This window comes from Lemur catta, chromosome 22 (genome assembly GCF_020740605.2).
Source record: "Lemur catta isolate mLemCat1 chromosome 22, mLemCat1.pri, whole genome shotgun sequence".
Taxonomy (NCBI): Eukaryota; Metazoa; Chordata; class Mammalia; order Primates; family Lemuridae; genus Lemur; species Lemur catta.
In genome coordinates this window covers 22336365-22362061 of record NC_059149.1, presented here as the reverse complement: position 1 = coordinate 22362061, position 25697 = coordinate 22336365, and the positions used below count along the sequence as shown (strand labels likewise).

General features: G+C 42.6%; 1 protein-coding gene across 2 annotated transcripts in view; it reads right to left on the bottom strand.

Moving 5' to 3' along the window:
* Nucleotides 1–7800: 7800 nt before the first annotated feature.
* Nucleotides 7801–25697, bottom strand: part of PIWIL2 (piwi like RNA-mediated gene silencing 2) — a 42551-nt gene continuing 24654 nt past the window's right edge. The window contains exons 20-22 of one of the 2 annotated variants that reach the window (XM_045535431.1): nt 9587–9840; nt 8749–8856; nt 7801–8113 (exon numbers count right to left, since the gene is read on the bottom strand). In XM_045535431.1, the coding sequence (XP_045391387.1) occupies nt 7957–8113; nt 8749–8856; nt 9587–9840 (519 nt within the window). In that variant the 3' untranslated portion in view covers nt 7801–7956. The remainder of the gene's footprint in view (nt 8114–8748; nt 8857–9586; nt 9841–25697) is intronic. The other variant, XM_045535433.1, reaches the window with a different exon arrangement.

Sequence of the window (25697 nt, the reverse complement as noted above, 5' to 3'; positions counted from 1 at the left end):
CATGTGATATGCCCTTTTCCCCTCTCATCACCCTTTGCCACTTGTCAAAATTCTAACTTTCCAGTCACCCCCCTTCAGCAAGCATCCTGCCTCTTCTCAAGTACATTTCATCTACCCTTTCAAATTTTGACTGTAACCCACATTAAAAAATATTTCACAGAACTCCAGCATAAATAATATAGCAAACAAAAATTTCATGAAATGTCCTTAAGATATGCAAGACACTAATATTTCATCTTATAGCTCAATTTTTAAAAAAGTGGTCACTAAACTACTAAATTGATTTCATGACCATTATTGGGTTGTGATCCACAGAATTAAAACTTTGTGTGGTTTATGGTACTTACATGTTTCCCTTAAAATTATTTCATTTCTATCTCTAACCTTATTAGACTTTAATCAGCCTTTTTTTTTTTTTTTTTTTTTTTTGAGACAGAGTCTCACTCTGTTGCCCGGGCTAGAGTGCCGTGGCGTCAGCCTAGCTCACAGCAACCTCAAACTCCTGGGCTCAAGCAATCCTCCTGCCTCAGCCTCCCGAGTAGCTGGGACTACAGGCATGCGCCACCATGCCCGGCTAATTTTTTCTCTATATATATTTTTGGTTGTCTGGCTAATTTCTTTCTATTTTTAGTAGAGACGGGGTCTTGCTCTTGCTCAGGCTGGTCTAGAACTCCTGACCTCGAACGATCCTCCCACCTTGGCCTCTCAGAGTGCTAGGATTACAGGTGTGAGCCACCACGCCCGGCCATAATCAGCCTTGATTACAAGAGATTTCCCTATATAATACCTGTATCATCTAATGTAACACCTTGCACATAACAGATTCTCAATAAATATTTATTGGATAACAAGCCTGCTCACTGAAAGTTTGATGTTGGGCAATATTTAAGGAAACAGAGCACAAAATCTGACATTGTCGTTGCTACTGTTTCTTTTCTGACAAGATGCCACAGCCACCTGCCAAAAGATACGTACACGGATGTCCCGGAGCTGAGGTGAGTGGAATAGCCTTGGGAAGGAAGCCAGGGAAGTGAGACTCTCGCCCTGCTTGTGCATAGGGTGGGGCTGGCGACTCAGACAATCAAAGCCCCTTGGGTGGTTTGTGTTGACAGGTAGGCAGGTGATCAGCTGGGTGGGGGACAAGATCCCTCTTCCTGTCCCTAGCTCACAGGCCCGTTCCAGAGAGACTACAGCTTTTCTTACAGCGTGTCAGGAGATCAGTGACCAGATTTCTCTGATACTTTCTTGGGGAAAAACAAACTTGCTATGTTTTGACAGGGCTTAACAAATTTAAGAGGGTTGGAAGGAATATGAAGGTTCTAGTCAACCCAAGATCATGTCAGAGGACTCAAGTACTAGCTCTCTACACTCTGTTAGCCCAGAGTTAGAATAGCTTGAAGCCTCGACTGTGTGTTGGTCATCTCTGTTACCATCTGATGGTTTCAGCAGATCAAAAAAACAGACACTCGGGAAAAATAACACTTCAGTAAGTAATTGATAAGAATTTGTTCCTCTTGTCTAAGTTGTCTAATTTGCTGGCATAAAATTGTTCATAATGTCCCCTTATCATGTTTTTTTTTTTCCCTGTAAGGTTGATAGTAATGTGCCCTCTTTCATTCCTGATTTCAATCATTTGAGTCTTCTTTTTCTCTTGGCCAGTCTAGCTAAAAGCTTGCTCATTTTATTAATCTTTTCAAAGAACCAACTTATGTTTTTGTTTTTTTTTTTTCCTCTATTGGTTTTCTGTTCTCTGTTTCATTAATTTCTGCTCTGGTCTTTGTTTTTAAAGTATTATTTTTGTCCTCACCTTTCGATGAATGTTTAGCTGGGAACAGAATTCCAAGTTGACAGATGCATTTTTAAGTTATTATTCCTTTTGTCTTAATGCATCTATCGTGGCTCATGAAGTCTGCTGGTAGGTTTACTGCCTTTGTAAGCAATCTCTTTCACTTTTGGTTGAGTGTGGTTTATTTTTAATTGACAAATAATTGCATATGATGTGATATTTCAATACATGTACATATTGTAGAATGATCAAATCAGGGTGATTAGCGTATCTATCACCTCAAAAAATTTTTTTTTGCTTTGTCTTTGTCAGGCTTTTTTAATATTTCTTTATGGTAAGTACATTTGAAATCCTTTTAGCTATCTTGAAATATATACATTAACTACAGTTACCTTGCTGTGCAATAGAACGTTAGAGCTTATTCCTTCCAACTGTAACTTTGTACCCTTTGACCAATGTCCCTTTCTCTGTCCACCTCCCCACCACCCACCCAGCCCCTGGTAACCACCATTCTGCTCTCTGCTTCTGTAAGCTCGACTTTTTTAGAGTCCACATATGAGTGGCATCATACTGTATTTGTCTCTCTGTGCCTGGCTTATTTCACTGAACAATGTCCTCCAGGTTCATCCAGGTTGTTGCAAATGACAGAATGTCCTGTGTTTTTTTTTAAAGGCTGAATAGTATTCCGTTGTGTAAGTACCACATTTTTCTAATCCATTCATCCGTTGATGGGCACTGAGGTTGTTTCCACATCTTGACTATTGTGAGCGAATAGTACTGCAGTGAACAAGAGAGTGCAGAAATCTCTTCTGCATACTAAGTTCAATTCCTTTGGGTATATACCCAGTAGTGGGATCGCTGAATCACATCTGGTTGTTTTTAAGACTCTGTCTTTGGCGTTCTGTAGTTTCACTACAGTATACCTAGCGCTAGATACGGTTTTCTTTATCCTCAATGTTTCTTCAATTAGATGATTCATATCTGTCTTTAAATTCTGGAAAATTCTCAGTCCTTATATCTTCCAAATTGTCTTTCACCCTATTTTAACCTGCAGGAACTTCTCTTAGACAAATGTTGGACTTTTTCATTCTCTCCTCTCTCTTCTCTCCCATAGCTCCTGTTCATTCCTCTGGGCTGCAATCCAATGGACTGTAATGGTTTCCGCAGGGCTCTGAACTTTCACCAGTCTGGGCCAATCTTTATGTTAATTTTTCAGCCTGGGGCCCTTTACTCTGCTGGTAATAGAGATTCAGACTACACATACCTGTATCTGGCCCAGGCTTGGGGGTTTCTCATGGAGGCTTTATTACCCCTACCCATTTCTTGGTCTCCTTGCTGCTGCCCTAGGACGGTTGGCAGGGGTTTTCCAGTCCCCTTCCAGCTTTCTTCCTCCAAGGGACTCAACTCCAGCAACCCTGCACCTCACAGGGTCTGAGGCCACATCTCTTGTTCTTACCTGGAATCAAAGACCTCAGCGCTCCTGCCTCTGTATTTTGTCCAGAACTCTCAGAGCTGTGCTAAGACCACCGTCTTCCTGCTTTTCTTGCACTGGATATTAGCCTTCTCCCCTCCCTCCCCACTCTCTTCTTTCCTTCCTTCCTCCCATGTCCCCCAAGTTCAGCTACATTAAAAAAAATTTTTTTTTTCCTATTTTGGCCAACATTTTCCAGGATGGTCAGCTCAGTCTGCCATGTTGCTAGAAGTCTGTTTTCCTCATATTTTTAAAAAATCGACTTTCTTAGAGCTGTTTTAGGTTCACAGCAAAATTGAGCAGAAGGTAACAGAGATTTCCCATATTCCCCTGGCACCCACACACACACAGCCTTCCCCACTACCAACATCCCACCCACAGTGGTACATTTGTCACCACTGATGAACCTACACTGACACATCATTATCACCCCAAGTTCACAGTTTACATCAGGGTTCACTCTTGGCCATTGTACATTCCATGGGTGTTGACAAATTCACGACACGAATTCACTACTACGGTACCATAGTGAATAGTGGCACTATCCTAGAAATCCCCTGTGCTCCACCTATTCATCTCTCTTCCCACAACCTCTGATTCTTTTACTATTGCCACATTTTGACTTTCCCAGAATGTCCTATGTTGGAATCATACATTACGTAGCCTTTTCAGATTGGCTTCTTTCACTGAGTAACATGCATTTAAGTTCCTCCATGTCTTTTTGTGACTTGATAGCTCATTTCTTTCTACCACTGAATAATATTCCACTGTCTGGGTGCACGACAGTTTATCCATTCACCTACTGCAGGACACCTTGATTGTTTCTAAAGTTTTAGAAATTATGAATATAGCAGCATCCTGGCTGCTACACATGTCCATGTGGAGGTTTTTGTGTGGACAAGTTTTTATCTTTGGGTAAATACCAAGGAGCATGACTACTGGATCATACAGTAAGATGTTTAGCTTTGTAATACTGTTTAGTTTTGTACAAAAAAAAAAAAAACTTTTTCCAAAGTGGCTGTACCATTTTGCATTCTCACTAGCAATGAATGGGAGTTCCTCAGGCTCTACATCCTTACCCACATTTGGCATTGTTAGTGTTTTGGATTTTGGCCATTCTAACAGGTGTGTAATGGTATCTTGTTTTAATTTGCAATTACCTAAGGACATACGATGTTGAGATCTTTTCATACGTGTATTTGCCATCTGTTCATCTTTGGTGAACTGTTCAGGTCGGTTGACCATTTTTTAATTGAGTTGTTAGCTTTCTTATTAAGTTTTAAGAATTCTTTGTATACTTTGGATAACAGCACTTTATTAGACATGTGTTTTGAAAACATTTTCTTCCAGTCTGTGGTTTGTCTTCTTATTCTCTTGATTTTCCTCATTTTTTTAAAAAAAGAAAATAAGTCCAGACAGGAAAAGTTAGTATGAGACTCAGATGAAACTAGCCAGAGCCAAAAATGAAAAAATAAGGTCTTCTCCAAATCTCTGAGAAGTTAAATATGAGGCCCAGATTTTAAGGATTTCAATATAAAAACTTCAATAGTCATTTCTAAAATTCCTTCCTTTTTCACACCATTCAACAAAATGCTGCCCAAGTAAAAAAGGCCGTCACACTGTGCAGCAATTCCTCCCCTTATCTGTGCTTTCACTTTCTGAGGTTTAAGTTGCCCTTGAGCAACTGAGATCCAAAAATATTACATGGAAAATTCCAGAAATGAACAAGTCATAAGTTTTAAATTGCATGCTGTTCTGAGTAGCATGATGAAATCTCATGTCTTTCTGCTCCAGCCCACTGGGTGTGTATCCTCCCTGTAGATGCTACTACCCCCCACCCATTAGTCACTTAGTCACTTAGCAGACATTTCGGTTATCAGACTGAAATAACATAGTACTATATGCATGCAGGGTTTGATTCTGAGGTTTCAGGCATGCACTGGGGGTCTTGGAATGAATCCTCTAAGGAAAAGAGGGGACAACTCTACAGAAATTAGGTTCTTTCTAGAATGATTCAAGGAACACTGCACCATTTAAGAATGGAGTTTCTAAATAAATAGAAAAAAAGCACAGTGTTCTATTGGGAAGCAGTGGTGAAGCCAGCAGCCGGATTGCTTTGGGAAGGTACTTTTTTTTTAATTTTTAATTTTTATGGATACATGGTTGCACACATTTATGGGGTACATGTGATGTTTTCATACAAGCATACAATGTGTAATGATCAAATCAGGGCAATTGGGATATTCATCACCTCAAACATTTATTATTTTTTTGTATTACAAACATTCCAATTCCACACCTCTATTTATAATTTTGAAATATACAATAAATTATTGTTAACTATAGTCACCCTATTGTGCTAATGAACATTAGATCTTATCCCTTCTATCTAACTGTATTTTGGTACCCAGGGGAGGTACTTTTAATGGTTACAGACACACCATGAGGTGTATGTACAGAAGGGCAGGCATTAAAAAAGAGTGGGTCGTGGGGAGGCTGCCTTGGAAGCTGACTCTCTGGCTCTCACTCAGGCTAACAGAAGTTGTCTGATGGGCAAAGAGATCAAAAAAAACAAGACAAAATACATACACACGCAGAATTTAAGTGCCTCATCTGTCCCAGAAGTGAGACTGCGAGTGTCTTTTCCAGTACGTCTTACGATCCAGCGCGTGGTGAAACCACCCAGCTACTGATGCTAGAGCTGCCCTTGCGTGCACGGTAACAAGTGGAGCTGCTAGCAAGTACTGCAGCTCTCTGAAGGGAAAGAGCTGTAGCAATATAATAAACAACACCGTTGCAAACGCAACTACACATTTACACAAATTTGTTTTTATTTCCTACCCCATGACCCAATCATTTGGTGTTAAAACTGAAAAACAAGGCAAGAAAACCAAGAACAAAAAGGGAAGACATTTTTGTATTATATGTACTCAAATATTTGTCTGTTCTCATTGTCTATGAGAAACGGAGTACTAGGAAATCCAACTTCAACAGAGAAATTCAAAATGCTTCCAAAGAAAATCAGAAAACTGACCTGTTAAGCCAGAGACTAGTGGTTCACATTGTTTGATTCTGTGGTTTTAAAATTCCGGGTCTTAGCCTTACTCTGTGTCCCACACTCCAAATAAAACCAGAAGGGCACCTGAGGACCAGCAACACTCAGCCGTCCTCAACCTCTGCTAAGTGCTGCAACAAACTGAAAACTTCCTTGGTTTTCCTCTTTTAAGGAGTTTTACGCTGAAGTTTCTCTTCTCACAGTCATATATAAAATGGGTATTTCTGTTTTGTTCCCTCCCTTCCATCATACCAAAAAATAAATAAATAAATACAAATTAAAAAAGAGATTAAATAACACTGGCTTTTAAAACCCAGTAAAGCAAGATAAGACAAAATTAAGCCTGAGAGGACTGGGAGAAAATTTTAAATCAGGGAGAGGGGGAGAAAAAACACAGGAAAAAAAGTCCTTTTCAAAAACACTGAAACCCACAGAAAGAGGGACAACTTTCTAAACTGTCTGGACTTTGGTAGAAGTGTCACGTTTTCCAAACCAACTTCTGGAAATTTTAACTTGGATTCAGAAAAATTCCTAGCGAAGTGAGCCAACAGCCAGGAAAAGGTTATTATGCAAGAGAAATGAGTAATTCCATTTACAAACATATAGAAACAAAAAGGAAGGTCACACACCTGGGAGAAAAGTTCAATAAAAACTCACACCCCTCTGCCAAACTTTCCTAGCTGTTGAATTTTTTCCACGTGTTCTGATTGTTATTTAAAAAACTAAAACTTAGCCAGGTGTGGTGGCATGCGCCTGTAGTCCTAGCTACTTGGGAGGCTGAGGCAGGAGGATCACTTGAGGCCAAGAGTTCAAGACCAGCCTGGGCATCATAGCAAGACCCTGCCTCTAAAAAAAGAACAAAACAAAAACTAAAACGTACTGAAGATCAGTCACAAAGAGCAAAGATGTGTGTGTGCATGTGCCTATTTGGGGAAGGAAGCAATGCTATGCTGTAAAGTAACTGAAAGCTACAGAAAAACTTCATGTGGACTCTCTCAAGAGGCCACAGAATAGGTGAAAACCACTTTCAAATCCAACTCAAGTGACAGGCATCATAAACTCAATCCCCAGACAAGATTAAGTCATCAAGGGCCTGACTATGCCACAAGCTGGTTTTACTACACAACTTGCACACCTGCCAGCAATAGAAGTATCTATTTGAAAAATGTCACTTCACAGGCCTGCTATGACCTTACCCAGCTGTGCAAATAAGGTAACTCTCTCTACTTTAAGAAACTTGCAATGACTTCATTCATTATCACCTCTGGCACTAAAAATGGGAACTGCTTAGTAAGCACAGCTTAGAGGTGCAATTGCTGCTTCTGCAGGTTTCTGCTCCTGTTGGCTTCGGACGCTCTTAACGGCTCCCCCGGGTTCCCCCACTCCGTGTGCGCAGAGGTGGGGTACAACCACCACGGCTCCACAAGGCAACAGAGCAGTTTCCAGCTTATACTTAAAAAGAAACTTGCTTTTTCGTGATACCTGGTTTAAGAGAAAAAAAAAGAAAAGAATCTTATCCTACGGAGTTGGAGGAAGGGGAAACGCCAACACAAAACCCACTTCATTCTCTGCTGATTCTGCAAGAGTCCCAGCGGAGTTCGGAAGTGGACCTTCTCCTAACCAGCCTGCACGCAGGCTGCGTGGTCACAGGAAGAACAGGTTCTCGCACAGCTGCATGGCTGGTTCGTGATGTAAGATCTGTCCTGCCAGGAAAGCTAGCTTGTGGGCATACTTGCAAGGCGCTGGGACTCTGATGGTACCAGGCCAGTTCCAGTACATGTGGCACAGTTTGAACGTCAACCTGTAGGCCAAGAAGAAAACAGGATCCTTGTCACCCTCCACCTCCAATTTAGGGCATGACTATATACTTACAGGGATAAGGCACACAGCATACTTTCCTGAAAACTGTGGAACTGAGGAATACATGATGCAGCTTTTTGGAATCATAATTTTTAAGTGGAATTGTTTCTATTTCCACTATCCATAAGTCAGACAACATGGGTAAATCCCCTCACTTTAGGCATCTGCTTATTTTATATATCAACAAAGGAAAACAACACAAAGAGAAAATCCTTTTTGTCTACATGAAAAGGCCGCAGAGGGTTTAGTACCCCAGCAGGGTACATCTACAATCTGATCTCAAGGGTACTGGGTCGCATATCTGGCTGTTTGTCATAATCACCTGGAACAGTTTTTAAAAACACAAATGCCTCAAAATGCTTGGGGGTGAGCCTGCCATCAGTAATTTCTTTAAAGCTCTTCAAATCATTTTAATGTAAAACCAGGATTACTAACCACTCCTCAAGAAAATACTGTTATTGTCAAAGACATGAAGAAAGTCAAGGAGTAAATAAATCTAGGGTGGGCAGTGAACCCACCTTAGCTAGCTGGCTAGAATTATTTAAGAATGAGAAAGTAAGCTACTGATCGGCCCACCTCTGCATGTGATCGGGGGTCAGGTTTGCAGTGTTGAGAACACAGATATAATGTGTTGGAATGCCACAGCCCTGCCGCACGTGATGGGCAAGAAGGTAGAAATCCACCCTGGTAAGGAAAAAGCACAAATTAGCAATGTGGTTGGATCTGGCTAGACGGAGCTGGCAGGGATCTTGGAGATAGATCACTGTAGCTCCTTCACCAAAGGCTCAGAGAGGTCAAATGACTGGCCAAGGACACCCAGGGATTGGACCAGGATTACAACCCAGGTCTCCTGACTCAATAGGCTAGTTAAGAATAGTGGTAGACACTCTGCGAGGCCGAGGCGGCAGGATCGCTTGAGGTCAGGAGTTCGAGACCAGCCTCAGCAAGAGGGAGACCCCATCTCTAGCAAAAACAGAAAAAATTAGCCGGCCATGGTGGTGCATTCCTATAGTCCCAGCTACTCGGGAGGCTGAGGGAGGAGGATCGCTTGAGCCCAGGAGTTTGAGGTTGCTGTGAGCTAGGCTGATGCCACTGCACTCTAGCCAGGGCAACAGAGTGAGACTCTGTCTCAAAAAAAAAAAAAAAAAAAATAGTGGTAGAAATCCCTTATCTGTGTGTAGAAGGTTAAGCACACACTATCTTAGGAAAAAAGAATGTATGTTCAATACCTTACATTAAGAGGTAAAAGCTTTCTTGCTGTTTTTACATCATTTTTTAAAAGTTTCGTTTAACTGTAGCATCTCTGAGAATTCCAGTCCATACCTCGCCAGGCAACCTCCCTATTCTAATACCCAGGAAATACATAACTTCTCCAACCTATTCTTCCTCAAATACCATGTTTTTGCCCACTTACCACTCACAACTCGTTATTGTGTGATCTACCACAGTCCCCGGGGAGGGAGTCACAAAGTGCTCAGTTGCGGCCAGGTACAGATTGGTGCTGATTTTCTTCTGCACTACGAACACCACCATCTTGGGCTGGTAATTTTCAAAAGCTTCAAAACACTTCTGTAGCTGAGGAATCTCATAGTTGGCAACTGTCTTTAGTTGGCCATCAGACACTCCATCACGGTACACCACAATCTTCTCTGGCAGACAGTGGTTCACCTGAAATGACACCCAGGGTGAGGTGACTCACAGGGCCTGTGGGCCGAAGCCCACAGTCAGCGAGAGGCTCACTCAAGACCTGCAACCCAGAGTCACGGCCGCACATCCTTTGACCTGGTCCCAAAGATACTGTGTCTGAAGGGCAGGGAAAAAAGCTTCTAATCATTTCTAGACTTCCTTGGGGTAGTAAAACAGGCCTGGTACAGCAAAGGTGTTAAGTATGAGTCACACACACAAGGCTTATCCTCGAACAGTGTGAACAAAGTTCAAAGGAATGGTGGGAAAATTATGGGCTGAAGCAATCCTCCTTCTACTTGGATTTCACACTAATAACCACCTGGGCAAAGAGCAAGGCGAAGTGTTTGAGAAATTTTAACACATGACCACACATGCCACAGATCCACCATCCTCAGATTTTTACATACTGGCGACATCTACTAAAGCTGCTGACAAGTGAAAAGGTAGATTCCTAAACATTACCTTACAATCTGGCATAGTGTGAAGCAGTTTCACTATAACCAAGTAATTAGCAAACAGCCATGTGAATTAAGGATCCAAATTAAATTAAATGCTAGCTTGAATCACTTTGAAGAATTAATTTTTCCCCATTTGGGGAATATAATTATGTCCACATTGTCTTCAACTTCAATAATTCAAGTTCCATTTTAAACTAGAAGTTCCCTAAAAATAGCTACAGTTTAACTCTTAGTTTTGATTCTAGTTGAGTGTGGTTCATTGTAGGTTTCTGTTCACAATTCCCCTCAAAAACCCAAATTATAAATTAGGTTTGGATATGAATTAAATATGCATGTACTATTCTTTATAGTTTATATGAAAATTTGATTTCAAAAGAGTCTTTATTATTATTTAAAAATCATTTAGAATCTTTTGAAGTTTAAGTTCAGAGTTTCAAATATTTTATAAATGCTCCCTTTTACTGAGAAACTTCAAGCATTAATTTACAAACATACAATTCATCTTCACGTCTCAGACTGCCCCAGTGTGTAGTACTTTTTCTTTTTCTTTTTTCTCAAGACAGGCTCTCACTTTCGCTCAGGCTGGGTGTAGTGCTGCTTTCCCAGCTCCCTGCAGCGGGAAACACTTGGGCTCAAGCGATCCTCCTGCCTCAGCCTCCTGAGTAGCTGGGACTATAGGCATAGGCCATCAGCCAGGCTAATTTTTCTATTTTCTGTAGAGATATTGCCCAGGCTGGTCTCGAACTCCTGAGCTCAAGTGATCCTCCTGCCTCAGCTTCCCGAGTAGCTGGGACTACAGGCATGAGCCACCGGGATCAGCCGGTAGAACTTGTTTCCTGGCTGTCTAGCATCCATCCCACCTTTTTTTGGTAATAACACTTTAGTTTCCTCCTGCCTCCAACAAGATACCGTCTGGTGGGACTACTGATCGAGGTGCCCTGCCCTAACCCACAGTTTCTCAATTTTAACACTACTGACATTTGGGGCCAGATAATTCTTCATCATGGGGGGCTGGGGGGCTGTCCTGTGCACTGTAGCATCACTGTCTAGCCTCTACCTGCTAGATGCCAGTAGCAGTCTCTCCTGATCATAACCAAAAATACCTCTAGATAATGCCTACCGGGAGGACAAAATTGCTTCCAGTCGAGCAGCACTGTACTAACCAAAGGATACACAGATGACTCGGGCCACACCCACTGCTCCTCCCTTGTTCTCAGTCTTGAGCAGAGAATGAAAACCGTTGGGGTCTGGCCCCTCAGTGGCAGTGCCTCTTCAGGCCTCTGCTTCTGAAACCCCTGGAGTCAGCCTGACTCAAAGTCCATGTCCCACCTTGGGGCTCGGCCTCCTCACCCATCCTCTGAGCCTCTCCAGGGGCCTGCCAATTCTCATGCTGCTCAGGTCAGCATGTTTCTGTTAATTCCGAGAGGTACCTCGAGTTAGAAGGCAGGCAACACAGGAGCTCAGATCTGGAAGAGATCCTCATTTGACGGATGAGGAAACAAAGAAAGTACATTGGATTTTGGGTCAGGAGACCTGGCCTGAGCCTGACTCGTTGCTCCTTAGCTATGACCTTCAAGACTCAGTTTCTTCAGTTGAAAAATGGAGACACATGATCACTTCACCTTCTTCTTAGGGCTGTTAGGGACGATAAATATTTTATTTAAACACATATAAATATATATGAAAAAGCTGTACATAAAAGTTGAGACCAAGCTAGATGAAGGAAATACAGACATTCTAAATCACAGAGAAAGAACATGAAATCAATGGAGTGAAAAACAGAAATCAAATTTGAAGTATTCACTGACATCACCTCCTTTAACACACGCTGAGCTTGAGGCCCCATGCTCGGCCCTACGCGAGCCCCCAGCGGAACTGAAAGACGTGGTTCCAGTAATCAAGGAGCTGAAAGATCTAAAAATAATCAACGGTGTTAAATTTTCTAGGTCATCTAGTCTATTCTCCTCATTTTATAAATTATAAAACTATGGTCCAGGAGTCAGGATAGGAGACAAATCACAAGTCACAAAGTTGAAACATAATTCCTAAATGTATGCTAGTATTAACACTTGGTAGATACAGGAAACAGTAAGCAACAAGTTCCTCAAAAGCAGGACTGTACTTGCTAATCTCAGCATCCCTTAGCACTTAGTGCAGTGGCAAGGGTCAAGTAGGCAATAAATATTTGCTGAATATTTGAGATGTTTTTATGTGTGGCCCCATTCATTCACAGAACAAATACTTAATGTTCACTAGATATGAACCATTGCACTTATCTCAGAAAATTTAAAAAATTATTTTGATACCATCCAAATCTTCATGGAACTCAAATTAGAAAGGGGAGACAGATATATAAAGGAAATGCCTTCAATGTATTGTAAGTAACATAATAAAGATATGAATGAAATGCTATGGGAACAGAGGAATGTAAGATTTGTTCCCTGGAGGCAGAAGTGTGTCAGGAAAAGGCATAAAGAAAGAAGGAATAGACAATTTGGTCAGCAAAGACGGGTAAAAGGACTCCAGGCAGGGCATGAGCAAAGGCCTAGACTGTGGCTACACAAGGGATGAGTAACTTACCAGAGATCGACCTATATGATCAGCTTTAAAAGACCTATATGATAAGTTTTAAAAGATTACTCTGGGAAAGAACTATAACACAGAGTGAAGGGCTGGGCATGGTGGCTCATGCCTGATTAGCTATCCTAGCACTTTCGGAGCCCGAGGCAGAGGATTGCTTGAGGTCAGGAGTTTGAGACCAGCCTAAGCAAGACTGAGACTCCGTCTTCACAAAAAATAGAAAAATTAGCCAGGTATGGCTGCGCACACCTTTACACCCAGCTACTCGGGAGGCTGAGGCAGGAGGATCACTTGAGCCCAGGAGTTTGAGGTTGCAGCAAGCTATATGATGCTACGGCACTCTAGCCAGGGTGACAGAGTGAGACCCTATCTCAAAAAAGAAACAAAGAAAGAGAGAAAGAAAAGAAAACCAGACTGAAGAAGAAGAATGAATATATTAGGAAGTCATTCCTAGTTTAGGATGTCAAAAGATACAGAAAACCTTCATTCCCATGGTACCACCAGAAAAATCAAAATAATATAGAAACCACAGATATTCGTGGGACTTCTGAAGACCAGCAGATGCAAGAAAGCCCTGAAATGACCTCCAGAGAGAGGAGCCTTCACGGGTGACCAGTGGGCCTCTGAAGCCTCCCAGGCGCTGATGCCAGGAGTGGGTGGGGGCAGGAGGAAGAGGGGGCCTGAGCGCTGAGACACTACCACGTCCAAGAGGCCAGACAAGCTATGGGCAGTGGTGGGTGCAGGAAGGGCAGGCTGACGTCTGGAAGATCGCACAAAACAATCATCACTTGCTCAAGGTAACTCTCCACCCCAACCTCCTCCCAATTCTGCTGAGAAAAGGGAAGTGAAGTTGGAAGTGAAAAGCAGAAAGGCCCAGTCTCACACGTCCCACAGGTGCCTGGACTTCTAATTCCAAAGGCGACACCTTGGCCCACTCCCTCTCTGCTCTGGGGTCAAACACTAGTAAGAACTGGCCCGGCGCTAGGCAGCAGCAGCAGGGGTGGAGCTAACCAGGGCCCGGCCCAACATCCCTAACGCTCCGGCATCCGGTGACAGGGAGAACACAGGCAGATGTCCAGAGCGCAGCTTGTTTTGACTCTCACATCTGTGTGGAAGGAAACGCTGCCGCTCAGATCACAGATTAGGTTTCAGTAGCCATGAGACTTCCGAGCAGAGGCCGAGTACACAGCCGGCACGTGGTCTGGGAGCCGGGCTGCCCTGCACGGGCTCCAGCGGTGATTCCCAGCGCGTGCCCTGCAGAAACCTCTCCTGCCGCCTGCCCCCACGGAGTCCCTGATACATTTTCCGAAGTCCACAAAGTCAAAATTATTTTCATAATACTACTAATACCTTACTTGTCTTTTTCACTTTCATTCTCTCACAAATGTAAAATTGAATTTTCCAGAGAGTAAATGTGTGCAATGTCGTTAAGACTAAAATATAGAAGAATATTTATCCAACTTTTACTAGCCCAGACATTAAAGCCATTTGCAAAAATGTAAAACAATGGCACTATTCTCACTAAACCTTTTGGAAGTAGTTATCTTTAGTTAAAAATGCTGTTTATGTTAACATGTACTGAGTTTATTATTATTTATTTTTGTTAGAGACAGGCTCTCACTATGCCACCCAGGCTGGAGTGCCATAGCCCAATCATAGCTCACTGCAGCCTCGAACTCTTAGGCTCAAGTGATCCTCCCACCTCAGCCTCCTGAGTAAGCTGGGACTACCTGAGTGTGCCCACCACACCCAGATAATTGTTTAAGTTATTACAGAGACAGGGTCTTACTATGTTGCCCAGGCTGGTCTCAAATTCCTGGCTCAAGTGATCCCCCTGCCTTGGCTTCCCAAAGTGTTGAGATTACAAACATGAGTCACTGTGCCTGGCCCAGTTTATTATTTTTAAGTAAATTAACAAACACTGAAAAATTAAACTTTTAATACGGTAATTATTGACAGATATATGCCCATATAAATGAAAACTCTTGGGGGAACACCTCAATAATATGTAAGAACATAAAAGCATTCTTACACCAAAAATTTTAAGAACTGTTGGACCAGAGATATAAACCTAAATACAGATATTAAATCCAGGTATCACTTGTGAATTTAAGATTGTTTGGGAGGCTCCAGGCGGTGGACCAGGAATTCTGAGAAACTCTGCACCTCAGGACAACTGGAAAAGCTGGACACAATGTAAAAACATCTAGGTGAAGGCTTTAGACACGGCCCAGCATCCGAGCAGGAGGGACGGGCCCGGGGCAATCAGCCAGGCACCAGAAGGTGTTTTTCCTCTGACAGGTTTGCCGCTTCCACAACAGTGGCTACAAGCCTATGAGGTTGAGGAGTACCTTTTATTTTAAACAGCTTTACTGAGATATAATTTGATATATCATAAAACTCACTCTTTTAAACTACACAATTCAAAGGTTTTTATATTTTAGAATTGCGAAACCATCACCACTATCTAATTTTAGAACACATTCATCACCCCAAAAGGTAATCCCATACCCAGTAGCAGCCACTTTCCATTGGCCCCTCCCCACCAACTCCTAGAACCCACTAACACACTTTCTGTCTCTGTGGGTTGGCTTATACTGGACAAATAAAATCTCTGTGTCCAGGTAACTTCACTGAGCATAATGTTTTCATGGTTCATCCATGTTGCAGCATCTCAGTCCTCCACTCCCTTTTATTGCAGAATAATATTCCATTTCATGGATGTATCACATTTCGTCCACTTATCAGTTCTTGCACATTTGGATTATTTCCATTTTTGGCCATTATGAATAATGCTGCTAGAAACATTTGTGTATAAGCTTTTGTGTGGACATGTATGTTTTCAACTCCCTTGACTACAAACGTAGGACTAGAATTCCTGGGTCATATGGTAAATCTATGTTTAACTTTTTAAAAAAACTTTTTTCTTTTAAAGATGGGGTCTCACTATGTTGCCCAGGCTGGCAGGTAGTGGCTATTCACAGGTGTGGTCATTGAGCAGTGCAACCTTGATCCCCTGGGCTCAACATCCTCCTACCTCAGCCTCCCGAGGACCTGGGATTACGGGCACTTGCCACCACACCCAACTATTTTTTAAAGGTTTGTAAAGATAGGGTCTCACTATTGCTCAGGGTGGTTTTGAACTCCTGGCCTTAAGGGACCCTCCCAAAGTGGCAGGATTACAGGTGTGAGCTACTGAACCCAGCCAAAAAGACTGTTGTTTTTCCATTGAATTGCCTTTGCTCCTTTATCAAACATCACTGGACCATGTTTGTATGGGTCTATTTTGGGGCTCTCCATTCCGTTCCACTGATCTGTTTGCCTGTTCTTTCCTCAGTGCCACATGATCTTGATTACACAGTTTTACACTTATGTCTTTAAGTTGGGTAGCATCAGTCCTCTGCAGTATTGTACTGACTAACCTGTCTTTTGCCTCTCCATACAAACCTTCGAATCCATTTGCTGATATCCACAACATAACTTGCTGGGATTTTGATTAGGATGGCATTGAATCTAGCAATCACAGTTGGGAAGAAATGACATCTTAATGATATTGAGTCTTCCTATCAATGAACATGGAATGTTTCTCCATCTATTTAGATGGTCTTTGATTTTTTCATCAGTTTTTAGTTTTCCACATGTAGATTAATTTATCAGATTTAAACTTAAATATTCCATTTTTGTGCTAATACAAAGGTTATTGTTTTTAATTTAAAATCCCAATTGTTCATTGCTGGTGCACAGGAAAGGAGCTGACTTGTTTTAAGCACTGACTTTTGTATATGAACCTGGTATCCTGCAACCTTGCGATTCTTGCTTATGAGATCCTGTAGGGGTTTTTGGAGTTGTTGTTGATTCCTTGGGATTTTCTACGTATACAATCATACTATCTGCAAACAAAGACAATTTTCTTTCCTCCTTCCCAATCTGTATACCTTTACTTTCCTTTTCTTATTGCATTAGCCAGGACTTCCAGTACAAAGTTGAATAGAAGTGGTGGGAAAGGCCATCTCTGTCTTGCTCCCAATCTTAGGGGGAAATTCATCTAATTTCTCACAATTATGATGTTAGTTGTAGGTGTTTTATAAATTTTTTTTATCAAGTTGATATTCCCTTCTATTCTCAGTTTGCTGAGAGTTTTTTTTTGTTTCCTTAATCACGAATGGGTATCTTTTAAAATCATGAATGGGTGTCAAATGCTTCAATTAGCACTCTGGGAGGCCAAGGCAGAAGGATTGCTTGAGCTGAGGAATTCAAGACCAGCCTGAGCAAGAGTGAGACCCCATTGCTACAAAAATAGAAAAATTAGCTGGGTGTGGTGGCGCACGCCTGTAGTCCCTGCTACTCAGGAGGCTGAGGCAGGAGGATCGCTTGAGCCCAGGAGTCTGAGGTTGCTGTGAGCTATGATGATGCCACTGCACTCTATAGCCTGGGCTACAGAGTGAGACTGTCTCTAAAAAAAAAAGTAGGAGGAGAGGTGAATAAGGAATAATTATTTAATCAGTATAGGGTGTTTTTTTTGGGGTGCTGAAAATGTTTTTAAACTAGAGAGAGCTGGTAGTTGCATAGTATTGTATATATACTAAGTATGCTTGAATTGTATATTTTAAAATGGTTAATTATATGTTATTTTATTTGACCTCAATTAAAAAAAAAGCAGGCTGGCGCTCATCAGGAGACCCTCCTTCCAGGGTGGGAAGGGGACTGGAAGCAAGGAGTGGGCATCCAAGTGTGCTCACTTGAGGTGGCCACGCAGCTCCGTGACGTGAGTGGACTTTGGGGAGCTGCAGCCATGAACACATGGGCTGAATTGAAAGTTCCTCTTGTACCCTTTGAAGCACAAACTGCCAATAGGAACTTTTCTGTCTGCCAACAAGAGAGTGCAGATGGCTACGGGGCAGATTCCCCAGGGGGAAGGCTCTGTATCTGGCTGGCAAGTCAAACCGACCACGGCAGCCCCAGGAGTCTGCAACAGCTCCTGACAGGGGCAGACAACTTATTACAGACTGGGCTTTGCACACCTGCTGGTACATGCAAATGCTCAAAATACTATAAATGTGTGCTCGCTTCGGCAGCATATATACTAAAATTGGAACAATACAGAGATTTAATTTTTAAAAAGAAAAAACCCCAAAATACTATAAATGGACTAAGACAGAGGATACTCCACCAATTTGGACGTTTCTTCAAACCAAAGAACACACTTTCATCCTCACAGTAATGGCTTAAGAGAGAATTAGAATGGGCGCTTGAAACCTTTGTGCTCTAAAATGAAGGGAGGAAAAACGTGAAGGGTCGGCTTACACACTCTCATGAGTGTGTGCTCACACTCGACACGACTATATATTAGTAATTCCTCCCATGGAGGAGGATGCTGGTACAACTATACTTTGTTCTTCTTCCCCCAGATGACTTCAACATTCTTTTTTTCTACCTGATGCCGTGGTCCTGGGACCAGGGCCACACCGCAGGTGCCAGAGGCTGGAATGGTCCCTGTATGAGTTTGCTAGAGCCGCAGTAACAAGCGCTGGCTTGAACAGCAGAAACTTACTGTCTCACCGTTCTGGAGGCTAGGAATCCACAGTCACGGCGTTGGCAGCACGGCTCCTTCTGAGGGACATGAGGGAGAATCTGTTCATGGCTCCCTCCTAGCTTCTGGAGGCCTCAGGCGGCCTCGGCTTGTAGACGGTTTTTCCCCGTCTTCACATTATCTTCCCTGCGTGTGTCTGTGTCCGAATTTCCTCTTTTCATAAGGACACAGTCGTATTGGAGCACGGCCCACTCTAATAACCTCATTTTAACTTGATCATCTGCAAAGACCCTATTTCCAAATAAGGTTACATTCACAGGTACTGAGGGTTAGGGCTTCATCTTCTTAGGGACACCATTAAAGCCATAACAATCCCTAGCAAGAAACTACTAACTATGCTTTTAGACCGTTATGTTAGAGTTCCTAAGGGCCTGATGGGGTAGATTATACCTTCAAGCCATCTGGCAGAACCGGGATTCACAGGGAAGACAGCTGTATTGCCTAGTGGTCAAGACAGCCCACTAGTTCTGTGCCTACATAACTCTACCCTGTGTGACGGGTGCGGACTGAGGGGGAGATAACGACTAGACTTGTAATCCTGCCAGAATCTAGACCAGCACAGTGGCCAAACCTAAAATCCCTTCCAGAGGTAGAAAGGTTTGAATATAAGTGTAGAGAAGGAAGAATAAGAATGGCAGCTGAGGGTAGAGGAAAGGATAAATGGTTATACAACCAGAGCAATCCAATACTATACGGGTGCCTCGGGAGAGGCTTAGAGCAAGAGATGATACTGTCTATTCAACCAAACCAGACGCCTGGAGGGACAAAGCCATGCTGCTGAGACCACCTGCTTTTGAAACCTGACAATGTCAAATGGAAGCTACAATCCTACACGGCACAGCTCTGGGAGACACTGCAGTCGTACAGTATGATGACAAACTGGACCACTTACTCACGACTGAAGAGGACTCTAGTAATGTGCCAGCATCTTTTGATTCTTATACTTCAGGTTACATGTCCTATCAAACTGTGACACGAAGTAACACTGATCGTGCTGGTAAGAGTCAGCCTACTCACACAGACAAGGCTTATGACAGTACTGCCACTGATACTCAGCTGTGCTGGGAAATCAGGTTAAAGCCTCTCCAGGACGTCATGCCGATGGAAAAATGACTGCCTGGGGAAGAAGCAATGCAGCCGACCAGCAGCTAACTTCTGTGCCAGAGTTCTGCACACGTTTATCACAAGGTACAAGTGGCAGTAAAGAAAGAGTGAAAAGAATAATCGAATTAGTACAAAAATTTGAAAATGTATCTAATGGCTTTACAGGGCAGATTAGCTGTTTCTTCAAATCCATCCCTACCCCACACTGGCATATTCACGACGACACCACTGCTCTGTCTGTCATACGAATGCTACACGACACACAGATTTCCAGACACACGTGACTGCTGTGCTGTGGGAGAGCCCCAGGCAAGCCCAGGAGGTGGGCTGTATGATGAAGTCACCTGACCCCAAGAGAGGTCTGGCCTTTGCCCTTGGCTTCTGGGAGGTAACCCAGAAGACCTTTGTGTGCTTGGGGGGCTTGGGCCAGCTAGACACAAACAATGTGATTTACGGTGGGGGCTTCGGGGAACGCCAGGGGGTCGCAGATCAACCACAGGGGCAGTCAGTCAATCCTTCGTGCCCATGCGGTGGCGCCCCTGGACGCGAGGCTGGGTGAGCACGGCTGGCTGGCACGTCAGCACCCATCAGTGCCAGGAAACTAACGCATCCTGACTCCACGGGGAGCGGACGACGCAAGTGCCACGTACGGTACTTCTGGACTCCGCCTGTCCACTTCTTCTCTTGGCTGATTTTAATTTGTATCCTTTCCCCACAGCAAACCCCAACCGTGAGTATAAAAGCTTTCGGTGGGTTCTGAGAGTCCTCACTGTGGATTCTCAAAACTGAGCGTGACTTTGGGAACTCTCCAAACTTGCAGTGTCAGAAGTGAGGGCAATTTGGGGGACTGTTCCCTTTAACTTCACTGTTGGCCCCTAAACGCCCACAACAACAAAATCTCTGAAATTAACATTCACTAGTAGGGAAAATAAAGTTAAGGAAATCACCAAGAAACCAGAATGAGAAAAAGATATGAAAAATAGTAAATAAAAGATTAAATATTAGGAGATTTAAATCTAGAAGGCCAGATAAAGCACGTAGAAATGGATGAGGAAAAAAATCAGAGAAACAGAAGAAAGTTTTGTGGAACTGCAGGTTGATTTCCAGACTGAAAGGGCCTGGTAAACACTCAGCCAATCAGTGAGACACGCCCACACCAGGCCACATCATGACATTTCAGGGTGCCGGGGACAAATGGAAGGAAACAAATAGAAGGGGAAGAAGGTCATACACAAAAAATTAGAAATAAGTGGAGACTTGTCAGTAATATCAAAATCTAGAAGACAATGAAGCAAAAGGCCTTCAAAATTCTGAACAAAAATGACTGCCAGAATTCTGTCAATCAAACGGGTGGGTAAAGATATTTTTAGGCATCTAAAATTCTCAAAATTTTGTGGAGAAGCTACTAGAAGAGTCATTCAGAAACAATGAAATGAACAGTGAAATAAACCAAGAGAGGTAAAGACATCTAACACCAAAGAGAGGCCAGAGTAATTTCCCAGCTGCTGAAGGGGAACCCCAGGCCAACAGATTAGCACAGGGCCTGGTGAGCATTCAGGCTAGATTGCTACAGGATGATGCGGGGTTCTAGCAAGGAGACTGCCAAAAAAAGAAAGCTACAGATCATAGGTTTGTTTGAAGTTAGTAAGAAAAATTTTAAAGGTCTCTAGTTGAAAAATTTTTTTTTTTTTTAAAGAAAGGGTTGCTATATCACCCAGGCTGGTCTTGAGCTCCCGGGCTCAAGTGATCCTTCCCCCTCAGCCTCCTGAATAGCTGGGACTACAGGTACGTGCCACCATGCCTGGCTCCAGGTAAATTTGAGTGATAAATATACAGAATACTAAGGAAAGAAAAAACAAGGCAATTAATGACTCCAGAAAAAAAAAAAAAAACCCCAAGAAGTTGTGAAAGAAAGAGATTAGAATCATAATATATTATGTGACTCAGCTGTAATAATACTATAAACTCTAAAAAAAGATTTAACCTGACTTTGTAATATATTAATAGCTATATCAGGTGACTTGAGGTAGGGGATCGGGTGGTGATGGTGCCGATCTGTGACAGACCTAAATCCTCATTTTCCATAGCAGGAAGACAACAGCTAATGCCTCAAAAAGAAAGAGAAAAAACTACATTATTTGGGGTTATGGAGATATATGCCAGAAGAAAAAAACCAAAGTGGGTGCAAGTTGTTGTTTCTAGGTTGCTGAACATGGAGGGTGGGAAGGAGTAGGTTGGTAAACCTATTTTTCGTTACATGATTTTTGATACTGTTGTGGGTTAAATTGTATCCTCCAAAAAGTTATGTTCAAGTCCTAATCTCCAGTACCTGTTAATGTGACCTTATTTGGAAAGAGTCTTTGCAGATCTAATCAAGTTAGTAAGAGGTCAGGCTGGATTAGGTGGCCCCTAAATCCAATGACTGGAGACCTTCCAGGAAGAGAGAGCTGCAGAGACATAGCAGAGACACAGACACAGGAAAAGAAGGTTATGTGACCACAGCTATCGAGATCACAATGATACAGCTGCAAGCCAAAGAATGTCAAGGGTTGCTGGCCACCAACAGAAGACAGGAAGAGACAAAGGAGGACTCTTTTTGGATCCTTCAGAGGAAACATGGCCTTGCTGACACCTTGATTTCAGATTTCTAGCCTCCAGAAATGTAAGAAAATAAATTTCTCTTGCTTAAGCCTGCCAACTACGGCAGCTCTAACAAACTAATCTAATCCAGATACTATACTACCGTTATAAACCACATGAGGACAATTCAGTTAATGATGGAATATATATACAACAATGGCCCCATAAGATTATACTACCATATTTTTACTGTACCTATTCTATGTTTAGATATGTTCAGATACACGAATATTTACCATTCTGTTAAAACTGTTTACAGTATTCAGTGCAGTAACACACCACACAGGTTTGTAGCAACAGGCAATACTATATAGTTTTGTGTAAGTACAATCTGTTATGTTCACACAATGACAAAAATCACCTAACAATGCATTTCTTAGAATGCATCCCCACTGTTAAGTGACGCATGACTACATTTGATATTTAAAACTATATACAGTAGGCCAGGTGTAGTGGCTCATGGCTATAATCCCAGCACTTTGGGAGGCCCAGGCAGGAGAGCTTGAGACCAGAAGTTCGAGACCAGCCTGGGAGACATAGTGAGACCCCGTCTCTACAAAAATTTAAAAATTAGTCAGGCGTGGTGTCGTGCGCCTGTAGTCCTAGCTGCAAGGGAGGCTGAGTGGAAAGATGGCTTGGTTTGGGCCTAGGAGTTTGAAGTTATAGTGAGTTGTGATCACACTACTGCACTCCAGTCTGGGCAACAGGGCGAGCCCCTGTCTCTTCAAAATAATTAGTTAAATAATTAAAATTATATACAGTATATATAAATACACCTCTTTTGATGAAAATAAAAAATTATTTTTTAAAGAACATAAATAATCTAAGTATTGCTATCTCATGATTTGTCTTAACCTACTACTCAGGATTCCATCCCCAAGATCTCCCTCTCCACGCTGACAAATGCGACAGTTACTTTCCTCAGACCATCTTATCTAGACTAAACTCCAGTATCCGTAAGAGCGAGCCTGCCCCTTTACAACACTTCCTCCCGCTGCCTCCTGCGAGACCATGGGCTCCTTGATTTTCTTCCTCCTCACCCGCTCCTCTTTCCTGCTGCTCCTACCTGCAGGTTCTTCCTGGTCTGTTCCACCTCTAAAGAGCTAAGGGCCTGGGTCCCGGGCTGCCTCGTCTTTCTCTCCATATTCTCTCTGGGTGGAGCTTCCATACCAAAGGCTCTAAACACCACCTAAGAGCCGACGGCCCCAGAATTCCTCTCCGACCTACGTCATGGCTCTACACAGATGTCAACTAAGCATACCAAACTCAGCAAAATCAAAACACAAACTGTTGATATTCTTTCTCAGTCTTCTCTTTTCTCAGAAAACCGGGCAGTTGTTCAACCCAAACATTGAGAAATTATCCTTTGTTCTCTTACATTCTTCTCCCACTCACATCTGTACCACCAGGAAGTACTGGCACCCTTACCTCAAAAACAGACCCCCAAAATCCATACTTTTGTTTCCGTCTCTCTTCATCTGAACTACCATCTCTTGCCTGAACCCCAAAGCAGAATAAGATCCAAGTTCAGAGAGGCTGACACAATCTGACCATTTCCCCTTGTTTACTAGACTCCAGCCATCCTGGCCTTCTGCCAGTCCCTTGGACACACCACACCAGGCTAATGCCTACCTGAAAGCCATTAAGCTGACAGCCATCCCTCGGCCTGAGTGTCTCTCTTCACATGGCTGGCTCCTTCTTGCCATTCAAATCTCAGCTTAAATGTCACCTATTTAAATAAGACCTTCCATGACTATCTACTCTAAAATAACAACCTAGTCACTTCTCTTACCCTTTCACTTTTTAAATCTACCAAACATTAAAAAAAAAAAATCTACACTCTTCGCTTCATTTATTTATTTATTTTTTGGAGACAGGGTCTCGTTTTATCACTCAGGCGTAAGGGCAGCAGCATCATAACTCACCGCAACATCAAATTCCTGGGCTCAAGTGATCTTCCTAACTCAGCGTCCCAAGTAGCTACAACTATAGGTGTGCGCCACGACACTCAGCTAATTTTTTCTATTTTTGGTAGAGATGGGCTCTCCCTATGTTGCTCAGGCTGATCTTGAACTCCTGACCTCAGGCGATCCTCCTGCCTCAGCCTCCTAAATTGCTAGGATTACAGGCATGAGCCACCGCTCCTGGCCACTACACTTGTTATTTTAGAATCTCATTCTTACAATATTGCTATATAATATACAGACAACTACATAAACAAGAAAACAATCTTCCCCAATAGAATGTGAGCCCCATGAGGGCTAGGGCCTCATCTGTTTTGTTCATTGCTGTTTTTCAGGTCTCTAAAACAGTGTCTGGTACATAATAATTGCTCAGTAAACAGTTATGTCATGACTTGAATATATACTGTATGCTCCAAAAAAGAAGAGGCTGGTAGTAAAGCAACACATGAAGATTCAACTGGCTGTAAGGAGGGGAAGACCCAGATGCCTGGCTCTCAGATATAAGAGTAGTCACAATCTGAGATGCTTTTAAGAAAAGTATATTCATCAAAGAAAAGTCTGGTTACAGGAAAAGGAGAAGAGAGAAATCAACTATTCAAGGAAAAGAAGAAGGATATTTGGAGAAATTTTATTACTGAACACAAGCCCAGAAGACAAATAAAAGAGTCAAAATGGAAAAGATGGGCTTTGCGCTAGCAAGCACTGACCTTAAATGGGGTTGAAGAAGGTAACTATTTGGAGGTGTTGGAACTTCTGGTAGCTACTGTCACTCCCAAGGGAAGATAAAACTGGGAGTCTAGATATGGTCAGAACCTGCAAAACCCACGAGTAAGTGTGTGTTGAGACTGCCGAGGAAACAGAAGACTTTCTGGGAGAGATACAATCAAAATAGTTAAATGTGAAGATTCCTTCCACCAGGTGCAGAACCGCTGGGGAAATGGCAAAAGCTGGTACAGGACGATGACAATAGTGAGGACTTGAGTCAAATGAAACCCTTTGATTCAGAGAATAGATGAGCTAGTTTTATTTTACGTTTATTTAGAATAAACATATATTTATTTTCTCTTTGATCTGGTTCAATAGGGTTTAATAACTATCACTTAACAGTTCGTAGTTCAGATAAAGAAACAAAAAACAAAACAAACTTTTATTTCACTTAGAATGGAGTCATGGCACTAGAACGGGTGGGGAACCCAGTAGAAATTCAGTGGAATTCACCCAAAAGAGTATCAGCTATGTGCGAGGCACTGTAAGGAAGACTGTGATTTCCAAAAATAGCCACAGTAGTATTTCCAGTCCCACATGCTCTTCCTGAACCTTGCCACCCCTGGATTAAGAGGTGGAATCTACTTCCCTCCCCCTTGAACCTGGTGGGACTTTGTGACTATCTTGACAACGAGGATGCAGCAGAAGTTATACTGCATGACTTCCACAGCTCAGGCATAAAGGAGTCAACATGACTTCCATCTGGCTCTCTGAGTCTCATAGGACACTCAGGCTTCA